The sequence below is a fragment of the Podarcis gaigeae genome (genome assembly GCF_964106915.1).
Source record: "Podarcis gaigeae genome assembly, chromosome: 1".
In the NCBI taxonomy this organism is placed as follows: Eukaryota; Metazoa; Chordata; class Lepidosauria; order Squamata; family Lacertidae; genus Podarcis; species Podarcis gaigeae.
In genome coordinates this window covers 20,665,817-20,679,090 of record NC_139678.1, presented here as the reverse complement: position 1 = coordinate 20,679,090, position 13,274 = coordinate 20,665,817, and the positions used below count along the sequence as shown (strand labels likewise).

General features: G+C 45.7%; 1 protein-coding gene across 6 annotated transcripts in view; it reads right to left on the bottom strand.

Moving 5' to 3' along the window:
- The window catches only part of CLMN (calmin), a 70,983-nt gene that overhangs the window by 17,174 nt on the left and 40,535 nt on the right, over positions 1–13,274 (bottom strand). For 4 of the 6 annotated variants that reach the window (XM_083732809.1, XM_083732811.1, XM_083732812.1 and 1 more), the window contains exons 2-5: positions 10,967–11,028; positions 9,888–9,983; positions 8,393–8,476; positions 3,045–3,137 (exon numbers count right to left, since the gene is read on the bottom strand). In XM_083732809.1, the coding sequence (XP_083588935.1) occupies positions 3,045–3,137; positions 8,393–8,476; positions 9,888–9,983; positions 10,967–11,028 (335 nt within the window). Of the gene's footprint in view, positions 1–3,044; positions 3,138–6,647; positions 6,801–8,392; positions 8,477–9,887; positions 9,984–10,966; positions 11,029–11,742; positions 11,838–13,274 lie in introns of those variants that run through there. The other 2 variants (XM_083732810.1, XM_083732814.1) reach the window with 2 other exon arrangements.

Genomic DNA, 13,274 nt, shown 5'->3' with positions numbered 1-13,274 from the left:
AGGGTGAAAAGGAGAAACAAGTGAAGAGGAAGGCACACTTGGCAAACCCTCACCGTGATCAACTCCCACCTGGAAACCTATGTTCCCACTGTGGAAAGACATGTGGATCCAGAATTGGCCTCCACAGTCACTTATGGACTCACTGTTAAGACTGTTTTCATGGAAGACAATCTTACTTGGCTATGAGTGATCGCCAAAGAAGCAGCAGCAATACAATAAAAGAACAAGAAGTGGAATGATTTTGTGAAAGGGTATATAGGATTGTATCCAATGATGGTTTTGAAAGCTCTATTTCACTGCACAAATTAGACTGCCCAGGTTTTTCAGATTATCCTTGCGTTAGAGGAGGACAGTGGGAATCAAGTGGCTTGGTAAAAATGGGGTGCCGTGCCTTGCACAACAAGGGTATTTTCTAATAAAGAGCCACCTACAACCCAATCTAAAAACGTCTCCTGGAGATAATAAGAACAAGGAATTCAGCATGGTGCTAAAAGTCAAAGATCAGGGTTACCACCTAATAATTTTTTGTAATATTATTATAAAATGACAAATATCATTATAGCCTAATAATCAGCCTCCTTTGGGGATTAAAATGATTTAATCCTGAAATCAGGGTTGTTATCATTATTAGGGCGACACAGGATTTCATAACAAAAAAAATTCCTTCCAGTAGCACCTTAAAGACCAACTAAGTTAGTTCTTGGTATGAGCTTTCGTGTGCATGCACACTTCTTCAGATACCAGATACTTCTTCAGATACCAGATCACTTCTGATGGTATCTGAAGAAGTGTGCATGCACACAAAAGCTCATACCAAGAACTAACTTAGTTGGTCTTTAAGGTGCTACTGGAAGGATTTTTTTTTGTTTTGACTATGGCAGACCAACACGGCTACCTATCTGTAACAGGATTTCATTTTTTGCAACTTCCCCACAAAGCAGTCATAAAGACAGCTGTCTGCTATGAATCACTCCATGCATTTTCCTTTTCCTTTTTTATTATTTGCTTCTGGAATTGAATCTCATTATTAGTCAGGTGCTCCTTGAATTTGACAGCTAGCATGTAAGTGACTTTGAAAAATCCCAGCATTGTTCATAATCTACAGGGGTTCTCGCTCTAACCAATTTTACTGTCTGCCCCCCGCTCACTCCCTACACTAATCAGTAGTAAGAGAAAATATTGACATGTTCGGATATGAGCCTACAGCACAATCCTAACCTCCCAGGTAGTAGTGCTGGGGAAGGTGGCTAGAATTCAGTGGAAGTAGCCCTCTGCCTAGGGACGCGGGTGGCGCTGTGGGTTAAACCACAGAGCCTAGGACTTGCCGATCAGAAGGTTGGCGGTTCGAATCCCCGCAACGGGGTGAGCTCCGTTGCTCGGTCCCAGCTCCTGCCAACCTAGGAGTTTGAAGGCACGTCAAAGTGCAAGTAGATAAATAGGTACCGCTCCGGCAGAAAGGTAAATGGCATTTCCATGCGCTGCTCTGGTTCGCCAGAAGCGGCTTAGTCATGCTGGCCACATGACCTGGAAGCTGTACGCCGGCTCCCTCAGCCAATAAAGCGAGATGAGTGCCGCAACCCCAGAGTCGGTCACGACTGGACCTAATGGTCAGGGGTCCCTTTACCTTTTACTAGCCCTCTGCCTGGCTCTGCCAACAGGGGGCAGCATCACAGCAGAGTAGGGCTAGGTAATATATCGATTTATTGTCCCAAATCGATTTGAAGTCTACATTGTCGTATTGGATTCATAACTATTGACCTGGAAATATATTGCCAATCGTGTGTGTGTGAGAGAGAGAGAGACAGAGAGAGAGAGAAAGAGAGAGAGATGCAAAAATCACAATGTGGGGAAAACCGTAAAGCCAGCCAGTGCTTCTATTAATTCCCGGCAGTGCCTGTTAACTCTGCCGACAAAGCTCTCCCCTGCCTCAGGCAGGGGGCAGCGAATCACAAGATCAGGCGCTGGCAGAAACCATGGTGAGGGGGAAACCGTGCCCCTAGATAGCTCCATCCTTACTTCAGACATCGTTACTTACTTCATACATTCAGTATATTGCAATGTTTAGCTGGTGATATATCACAACGCTGAAAACCTGATTATCGCCCAACCCTACCGCAAAGGATCTTGCAGAGGGTGGGCAAGATATGGTAGCCAACAGGGGACCCTGAAATGGGACATGACAGGCTTAGGGTGGGCGCAGAACCGTGCTGCCTATGGATCTACTGGATCCTAAGCTAAGCGCTTCCTGGAGAGGAGCCTAATTTGGGTGTAAAGCTGCTGTAGAGGAAAAAAAGTGTGTTTGTGTGTAATGGCTGCAGACTCAATGAAGGACCTCCATATTGCACCTCCCTCAAAATTTGCCCACGGAAGGAGAAGTGGGTGTGGGTGGGTAGGTAGAGGAGTAATACACTAGCCCATTGTCTGCTCTTATCCATGATTAAAGAGATTGAACGAGGTTACATCTGCACCAGACTTTTGAGAATGGTCAAGTTCACTGGCTGCATTCAATTCTTGGCATTTCAAGGCTCCCAGATCGTTGAAATCCGTATCAGATTCCATCTTAGTACATGAAAGTAGCGCAAGTAATGCATATTAAAGGGCTTTAAAGCCTCGTTTCAGGACTCAGGTCTTAAGACCCATGTTGCTAAAAATGCACAAAGCAGCATTCAAGTGTTTTCAGCACAAAAATAGAAAGCAAGATCTTCTGATCTGGGTTCTGGCCAGCAGCCACATGCACACAAGGTAGGCTGGACTCAAGTACTTTGAGGCAGAAATCCATTTGCAAGGACAATGAAGTGGACTGCAAGGTGGGGGGAGGAAAGCGCAATGACGCCCAGGTGTTTCATCTATTTCGGTTTATCCAGGTTTGTTCATACATTTTACGGAGTCTTTAATGCAAGAAAAATGAAGACCCGACACAAAACAAGGTACATGGGAGAAACAAATCTGTTTCATTCCTAGCCTTTAGACATAACAAATCTGTATTCTGATGAAAGGTTTAACGGAAAAGCCAACATGTAACAACATTACCATTTGCTCCTTACCTGAAAAAACAGGATTATGTTCCATATCAGGCCCAGGACCATGGAAGAGTTTCCATCTGCTATTTCAGCTGCATCAATGCTAACCAGCTTCACCTACAGAAAAGGGGGTTGCAGGTTTTAAAAGATGTTTAAAAACAGGTAGACAAATGCACCCAAGTGCAGTTTTAATTACAGAATGCACACGTGTCACATCTAAAGGCCAGGGAACAAGGAGTTGCATTTTGCACTCATACTGGGCGAGGTTTTGGCTTGCAATGTATAAAGCTGGATTGCTTGCTTCTACGTATATCTAGTTCACGCAATATGGTTGCAAGATAGCGGCTCACTGAAGGGAGGACCATTTTCTTTATGGGGGGAGAGAGGGAGAAGGAAGGAAGGAAGGACGGAAAGAAAGAAAAAGAAAGAGAGAGAGAGAGAGAGAGAGAGAGAGAGAGAGAGAGAGAGAAGCCACATGGCTGCTATGCACTCATGTAACTACCGGTAGTTTGACCCTCAGTTGTATTATTCTTAATGCCCTTGTGATGAAGTATTTACTTGATTATATTTTGCATATTTGCAGCTACATAATCTGCTGTCATTGTTCTGCTGAAGTCAGATTTATCAGGTCCATCTTGGCAGACAGCCTGCTGACGTGCAGCATGTGTGATTCGGGGAGGGGCAGGCATGGGTAGGCAAACTATGGCCCAGGGGCCAGATCCAGTCCATGGACGGTCCGGGAATCAGAGTGTTTTTACATGAGTAGAATGTGTGCTTTTATTTAAAATGCATCTCTGGGTTATTTGTGGGGCCTGCCTGGTGTTTTTACATGAGTAGAATGTGTGCTTTTATTTAAAATGCATCTCTGGGTTATTTGTGGGGCATAGGAATTCATTCATTCCCCCCCCCCAAAAAAAATATATTCCGGCCCCCCACAAGGTCTGAGGGACAGTGGACCGGCCCCCTACTGGAAAAGTTTGCTGATCCCTGCTCTAAGGTGCCACCTGAGCTTCTGGGGTGATAGGAAAGGGGAACAGAATGCCACTCTAATACTAACTGGGCAGAGAAACACCTCTCCACTATCACTACAGATGCCTTCTCCATTTTTAAATGCTTGTTGAGCACGATCTGGGGAAGGGCCGTAGATCTGTGGCAGAACATCTGCTTTGCATTCAGAAGGTCGCAGGTTCAATCCCCGGCATCTTCAGGTAGGGCTGCCGGAAACCCTTGAAGCCCTGCTGTCAGTCAGTGTAGACAATATTGAGCTAGATGGACCAGTGGTCTCTGTATAAAGGCAGCTTCCTACATTCCTATCAAGTTACCAAGGATTCTGGGTTTGAAGCCATGACAGGACCCAGAATTCCCACAGAGAGGTTTGATCCATATGACGAGGACCAGCTTATGTTTCTCCTTCAAACGACACACTCTCTTCTCTTGCTCATTCACTTCAAACAGGATGGCAGAGCAGAAAAGGGAGAAATCCCCAGGCTGCCCATGATAGCGATAAACCCTTGTGTTGCAATACAGGGCCTCAGACCTTTCTGAAACGCTGAAAGTAAGAATATTGAGCCTCTCCCCACCTGTCACAATTCCTCTCGAGTTCTGCATTAACTACACACCACGGCTGTCCCTTCCCACCTCTTTCATGGTGGTTTAATATTTAAACTGCTGACTCTCCATTGCCAAGGGAATGGAAACAACATTTCCCTGCCCTGCCCTGACTTCTAAAATTAGGTTAAACCGGCTTGAGATCAAGAGGGAAACCTTTTAACCTGCGGCTCAACCGCAACAATGGTTCAGTCCCAGTAAGATGTCACCAATGTCATATCATTCCTCAGAGGGAAGGTCACAAAGGCAGCACATGGGCTGGAGCAGGATTAGGCAACATGGCGCCTTCAGATGTTCCGGCCTTCAAATCTCGCCAGTTGCAGTCAACATGGCCAATGGTGAGAGATGACGAGAGTCAACAACCTGGGGAGGGCACCATGTTTGATGCTCATGGATAAATTTTAGGCTGGGGTTTTTTGGGGGGGGGGTTGTTTGCGTGCTCAGGCACAGGACCTCAGACCAAGGAAAACACATGACAACATATTTTGGAATTAAAATGGCCACAATTTTATTGAATTTCAAATGTAGGAAACCTTGGCTTAGGCATTGGGTGTATATCCCTCTAAGCCCCCAGCTGGGGGTCTGAGGCAAGACAGGGAATATGGGGACACTGCAAAACATGCTTTTACACAGCTGGCCCCCTCCCTGCACTGCTGAGGGAAGCTCTATGGCCCACTGCTGAGCGCTTGTGGTCAAAGACTCCCCTCAGGACCCTTCTAACAGGGAACCCTGATATCGCCGCCGCAGAAAGGGGTGAGTCACCGCAACATCCCTTCCTCGATTGTTGGACTAAAGGATTCTGCCCAAGGCCTAAAACTGCCACCCAAGACGGTGAAATTGCCACCTCGCCGCCAAGACTACCTACAGCTGAAAGCCACACCTCATGTCCTCACCAACCATTCCTCAAGGCCCTGCTTCACAGCCCACAACCATTGTTCATTTCCCAATGGTGTACATCGTCAGCTCTAAATTCCAGCTTGTACATTTTAATGTCCGGATGTTTAATCACTCGGCCCCCAATACACAAGAGTCACACTGCAAATAGCCCTGTTCATTTTAATTTGTGCGCTGGGCCGCACACCTCGCCCACCGCCAGACCCGGTGAGGGGTTATTTAAGCACATCTCTATCCCACTGTAGCACTTACAGTTTGCAAAGTATAAAGTAAAGGTAAAGGGGCCCCTGACCATTAGGTCCAGTCGTGACCAACTCTGGGGTTGCGGCGCTCATCTTCCTTTATTGGCCAAGGGAGACGGCATACAGCTTCCAGGTCACATGGCCAGCATGACTAAGCTGCTTCTGGCGAACCAGAGCAGCGCACGGAAATGCTGTTTACCTTCCCACCGGAGCAGTACCTATTTATCTACTTGCACTCTGACGTGCTTTCGAACTGCTAGGTTGGCAGGAGCTGGGACTGAGCAACGGGAGCTCACCCCGTCGTGGGGATTCGAACCACTGACCTTCTGATCGGCGAGTCCTAGGCTCTGTGGTTTAACCCACAGCGGCACCCGCGTCCCTTTTTTTTGCAAAGTATATAACCACCCATATCTTTGTTTGGTTCTTGCTGCAACATCCACAAGAGGTGGATCACTCTTATTCCCATGCTGAAGATGGCCAATTATAGTGGGGAATTTGGGGCCCATCTCTTCCAGTCCCAAGCCTGACTTCTCGTTTTTCCCCTGAAGTTTTCCAATATTTCATACATACATTTCAATACATAATAAAAACTTCCCCCAAAAAAACTTCCCAGCCCCATTCCCATGGTGTTTCTGTTTCTTTCCCTCTGCTGCACTGTCTTTTATCTCTTAAACCTTAACAAGAATACCCACTGCCCAAAGTGGGTCCTGTGTGGGAATTTAAAATTGCCTATAAATGGGAAGCTGGTTAGATTTTGCCAGCGCTGGAATTCTCTTGAGTCACACAGCTGTTGCAAGTCCTTGGATTCGAGACCTGGTGGCCCTGGTTTCACCACCGTATGTGAATAACTCTTCTACATCCTTTCCAACTAAGCATGACTTACAAGAATGAGATTGTGAAGACCCTTAGAAGGGGCTGGACACAAGAGACCAAATCAGTCCATCTGGCCTCCGAAAAGTTCAGTGTGTGCCTAAAGGAGTGTTTCACCTTACATAAGCTTTTAAAGCAAGGCAAGGCACTTACTATGACATACCAAGGCCCCTGGCAACAGGGCTAGCATGAGCGTGTGAAGTGTGATGTCAGCAGCACATGCAGAATCCAGTGATAATGGAGCAAAGCAACAACGGCCTAACAGAGACGCGGCTGTGAGGCTGGGTGGTGATTTATAGGGCCACAGCTAAGCGACAGAGCATCTGCTTTGCGGGTCCAATCCCCAACACCTTCTGCTTGTCAGTGTAGACGAGGGACAGCCAATGTGTCTTCCAGAACTTGTTGGATCACAACTCCCATCATCTCTGGCCATTTGGCTGGGGATGATGGGAGCTGTAGTCCAAAAACATACGGAAAGCACTATGTTGGCTATCACAATGCTGAGCTAGCTGGGCCAACTACCAGACTTGGTATATGCAGTGGTGCTGTTTAACTGCTTGAGGTGAAACAGGAAGAGCCGCCCTGTCACTCCTGCCACCACCACCCCCATCAGCACTGATTTCAGGCAGGATCATGCTGATTTCAGGCGAGATCTCACCCAAATTGGCACCAATGGTAGAGGTGCTTATTTGCTGATGCGGTTCTCATGGCTGCCAATTCCTGACTTGCTTTACATTGCTGCCCATTGTCCAGACTTGACAGGGAACTTTATCCATCTCCTCACCATCACATAAGACTCCAAATACAGATAGGTAGCCGTGTTGGTCTGCCATAGTCAAAACAAAAAAATTCCTTCCAGTAGCACCTTAAAGACCAACTAAGTCAGTTCTTGGTATGAGCTTTCGTGTGCATGCACACTTCTTCAGATACACAGTGTATCTGAAGAAGTGTGCATGCACACGAAAGCTCATACCAAGAACTGACTTAGTTGGTCTTTAAGGTGCTACTGGAAGGAATTTTTTTGATAAGACTCCAAAGTGAGTCTTGCTTAGGTGAAAGGCCATAGTTCAGTGGTAGGGTGCATGCTTTCATGCAGAAGGTTGTAGGTTCAATCCTTGGCTTCTCCAGTTGGTGCTGGGAGATAACCCAATCCCGGGCAGCTTTTGACAATGCTGAGTGAGATGCACCAATCTTCTGATTCAGTATAAGACAGCTTTCTACATCCCTCCTTCTGCACTTGATGCAAAGGCAGCCTGCATAGCAACACTAGTGTGGGGCGGCATCCCCCCCCCACATCGTTACACAATGTTCAACCCCAAACCTTGCAGAATTCTAGAGTAACCGTTTCCATCTTTCTTTGAACAAAGCTCAAATAATCTCTTGCTATAAATTGGGCAGAGAAATATAGAACATGTGATGCTGAAATCATTTTTTGGGGGGGAAGGGAAAGTCAGATGACTCAAATCACTAACCTTCAGAGCAACTTGAGCCCAGCTGCTTAAAGGTTGCTGAACCCAGACATTTCTTTTATTTTCTTTTAATATTGGCCTCTTGATCCTTTAATCCAGTTGAACATTACGACATTAAAATAATAATTTGTGTTGAGAGGAACCCCTCCTTGTGCATACTGTATGCAGCCTTTCAGACGCAACTTTAAACAAAACATAATTCCTTCAGCTTACACATTCCTCCTTTTGGAGAGAGAGATATTGTACTGGGAGAAGTGAAAAACAATTCAGCAGCTTTCGAATTACTTACATTGCTGTCCTCCAAAAACTTGAGGGCTTTTGCAATATTGTTCAGTCGAAAAATACGATGGGTTGAGGGCTTGTATTCATGCAGCTAAAAAAAGGAGAGAAGTAAGCCAGTTAGTGCTTTTTAAAGTGCATTATTGAAGGGGGAAATGCTGTGGCATCCGCTTTGCATGCAAAAGGTCCCAGTTTCAAACCCACTGCCTGAATCCCTGGAAAGCCATTGCCAGACAGCGCAGGCTCTACTGAGCTAATTCTGAGCACATCTACCAGGAAGTAAACACCAGTAAGACAAGCTGGAACGTTTGCAGAGGAGAGCGACTGAGGTTATCAAGGGTCTGGAAACCAAGCCTTACGAGGAATGCTTGCGGAGGTTGGGTATGTTTAGCCTGGAAAACTGGGAGGATATATGATAGCCATCTTGTCAAATGGAAGAGGGAGCAAGCTTGTTTTCTCCTGCTCTGGAGGGTAGGACTCGAACCAATGGCTTCAAGTTACAAGAAAGGAGATTGTGACTCAACTTCAGGAAGAACCTTCTGACAGCAAGAGCTGTTCAACAGTGGAACAGGCTCCCTCAGAAGATGATGGCGACTTTCCTTCCTTGGAGGTTTTTAAGCAGAGGTTGTCTGGCCACCTGTCATGAATGCTTCAGTTGAGATTCTTGCATTGCAGGGGTTTGGACTAGATGGCCCTCAGGGTCCCTTCCATCTCTGAAATTCTATGATTCTATGACTGCAGTTATAATATAATTGCCAACACTGTCCATGTACAGTGGTACCTCGGGTTACATACACTTCAGGTTACACACTCCGCTAACCCAGAAATAGTGCTTCAGGTTAAGAACTTTGCTTCAGGATAAGAACAGAAATTGGGCTCCAGCGGCGTGACGGCAGCAGGAGGCCCCATTAGCTAAAGTGGTGCTTCAGGTTAAGAACAGTTTCAGGTTAAGAACGGACCTCCGGAACGAATTAAGTACTTAACCTGAGGTACCACTGTACTTTCTATGAACCACATGCAACTAGGATATACAGAGTGGCTGCTGCTGCCCACCTCAAGATATATTTCTGATGTGGTCCTTGGGTGTTGAAAAGGCTCAATTTTATCACAAATGCTGAGAAAGCAGTAACTGTGAGTGTTCAGCTCTGCCTGGACCTCAGAATGGAGGTATCTCTTCAGAGGATGAGCAGAGGAACTTGACTCACCCACCACCCGCAAACCTCACACTGTCATTGGCCATGAAGAGCCATTGGATCCAGACCTCATTCCTTCCACAAGACTGGCATCCCCCTGCACCAACTGCCTGGGCTAGGTCAGTGACCCACCATTTCTGCCCTAGCCCCATAGAAGCAGGACAGCCGGGCTGGAGCAACCACCAAAGAGGCCAGCTAGCTGAACACAAGGCCACACAGAAGGAAAGGGAAGCCACAGGGGACACTTGTCCAGATCAGGGCCTGGCTGAGAGCCATGTCAGACAGAGGCTGTTAACGAAGGTTGACACCTACCAGATTTTGCCCTGAGAGAACTTCCAGCAGAGCCATCAAAATTTTGCCATCTTTAACATCAACCAATAAATCTTTCACTTCCAGAGGGGGGCTGCACTGTGAAGAAAGAAAAGGGTACAGGATTGAGAAAGGTGACCTTTGGCTCTGTCACAGGGCGAGCTAAACAGTAAATCACACACTTCAAAATTGGAGTCAACTCGTTATTTGCAAACATTGTCTTCATAGACTTAGCGGAGTGTCAGACCTAAAGAGCACAGAAGCTCATTCCCTGTGGGTCTTACTCCATGAAATCAGTTCTGAGACTGAAGGTCCCCCCTCCCCACGGTTGTCTATGTCTCCACTGCTTCAGGACAAGCAATCAGAGACTATACCTGCATGCCTGTTTTTGCTCCTCCCGTTTCATGCTTCTTCTGATTCTGGGAGTCATGGGGAAAGTGGAGACACCCGTGACTCTTCACCAGCATGACTCATTTCTGCCTCTTCACCTCTCTCCTTTCACTAGCCTGATGAAGCTTCTAATTCTGAACTTCTCTCTGCCACAAACTCTCCCTGTTCACTAAGCCCTGTCACCTCTTCAGCTTCCAACACCTCCACCTCCCAGTCTTCTCCCTCTGACCACGCATCATCGTTCCACCACCAATCCCCAGGCTCTGAGTTTTCTTCCTTTGGGGGTTTCCCAGCTGGTTCCTCCCACCACTTCTCTGTGTCCAACCAGTCCATGATAGGCACTCAGTTGGAAAGGACCTCAATGGCCATCCAGACCACCTGCAAATGTATCAACAGATAATAAATATTTATGGAATAATATGAACCCCTATCCTTTCTCATCCACTTTTCAATAACTGCAATTTTTAAAAATGATTGTTGGTTTGTTATTGCTGTTGTTATTTATCTGCCCTTCATCCTAAGGTCCCAGGGCAGGTTACAACTATTAAAACATTATATTCAAAACAGTTTTAAACAACTTAAAATCACAGAGATTAGGTGGGTCCCAAAAATATACATCCAAAATGCCAAAAGCCAAGATAGAAAGGTGTGTCTATAATATTTGAATGGGCTAATCTGTTCAGCAGGCTTACCTTTTCCAAATGTAGGTTTATCCAACGGGTAAAAGTCCTTTTCTGCACATTTTCCCTTTCCACTAGAAAGGAAAGATATAAAGAAACTCAGGTTTATTAAAAAGGGAAAGCGCCTATTTAACAAAGTGAATCTGCTTAGGAGAAGCAAGGTTTGGCTTCCAGTGCAACTGTGGACTTATATGTTATGCAATCTATGAAAATAACATTAAGGACACTTGCCGAAAGAACACCAGAGGATGCTCCCAGCATCACTGGGCCACATTTGATTCACATGTCTCTCACTGCTTGCCCCTTTTCTATTGCAGAACTCCCAATACGAACCATTTCAATCTGCATGGCTCACAGAGGCTCCATAAATGTAATACAGTTTCCAAAAACCCAATTAAACATGTTCTTTTTGCACCTATCCTTGTGAAAAGCAGCAGTCAAAAAGGAAGAAAGAAAAATCTGTCCAAGTCTTAAGATGTCTGCTCACATACATATGGTTTACTGAATCTGTGTTGGCTTTTTCTGGGCATCCAGAGAGCAGTAACAGGATTATAAATCTCATAATTACATACAACACACGGCTAGGCCTGTTCACCAATCCACGGCACCATGCCAGAAAGAAGTCATGTTTGCTAGAACTCAGTAATATAAACAGTAAAAAAAGAGAGAGAGAGCAGTCTGGTTTCAGTTTTAACCTTCCAGAGTTCCAGGCTCAATAAAGACAACAGGAACTCAAGAGGAGAAATGATCACCAGGCAGCTGACTTCGAAACTAGGCTTAACTCTTACTCTCAACTCAAGTTTGAAGCAGCACACCGAGACCAGACGTTGCTCGTTCTCCCTGTGCACTCGGGACTCCAGAACCCCTTCAGCATTTGTGTGTAAAGACGTGACAATGGCTCATTGGCATTCTAGAGCCCCGGCGGACCCACGTCATGTTCCCATGGTATGCCTCTGCAAGATGATGTAAACTGAGTCAGCAGCAAAAGTTAACCCAGTCTGAGATCATAGAGTTGGAAGAGACCCTGAAGAGCATCTGGTCCATCCCCCTTGCAATGAAGGAATATGCAGCTGTCCCATACAGAGATTGAACCTGCAACCACGGAGTTATCAGCACCAGGCTCTAACCCACTGAGCTTTGCATGCAGGTGCTGCAACTCAGATTAACTAGTTAACAAAAATCAGAGCAGGGTAGCGAGGAAATGAACAGTATGGGACAGGAAAGGGTTGTGTTGGGGCTACCCTTGAGGTTGGTCTGGAGGCTGCAGTCAGTGCAGAACACAGTAGCTAGATTGCTTGTAGGAGCAAACTACTGCCAGCATATAATATCTGTTATGTGTTATAAAAAAAAATCTTTCCTACACACACAAACACACACACACACACCCTAGATCACTGGATCAATTTTGAATAAAATACGATTGCATCTTGCGTGCAAATAATTTGTGCTCTCTGTTCCTGTTTTTGAAAATGCAAATAAAAATAAAACAACAACAACAACTTGTGCAATTTCAACCTTATGCACTTGAAAGCCGGCCAGTTGAATTTATGGACATGCATGAACAACATAGAACAAGGGAACCTTGGGGTGGGGGTGGGGGTGGAGGGAAGTCAGGAGATTCTAGTAGTCCCAGGTTTTGGAGTCAATGTGGATTGTCTATAGAGTTGTTTTAAGGTTTTGATGTATGGTTTTTCTTTTTCATGTGATGTTTAGTTGTTGTAAAATTAATAAAAATATTATTTCTTTTTTTAAAAAAGAAAGCCGTCCAGTTGAAATCCCGTAAATTAATTGCATGCAAAGCAGAAAGCTTAAGAGCTCCTTTTGCACCAGGTTTTTCTGGTGCAGAAAGAGCTTTTAAGCTATCTGCCTTTCTTACCAGACTCTGGGACGCTCTCACAAGATATTCAGGGATCATGAGCTCTTGCAAAAGCATTCTGGAGCCCAGGAAGCAAGGCTTAAAAGCTGCCCATCTTGCTTAGAAGGCAAGGATGGTTTGTGTGGAAAGAGAAGCGGCAAGGTGGCAAATGAATTTTACAAGCAATGTGGACAAGATGACTAAAGCATGCAAAACCAGGCTCTGGCACATTGAGTGGACAAGACCAATAGTGGGACCAATGGTCAAGAAGGCGGTTTCTGCACATGCTGTAGAGGGAAGTGAGGGGCAGATGGGGCTCATCAACCTGGGAAGGTAGCCCATCTAGGAGAAGGAAAACTCTGATCCTAAACCTCTGCTGCCTTGCAGGATATCTTTGGGAAAAGAAAAGGCTAAGGAGTAAACGCTACAGAAATTTGGAGTCCCTAAGACTAAGATCATGGCCAC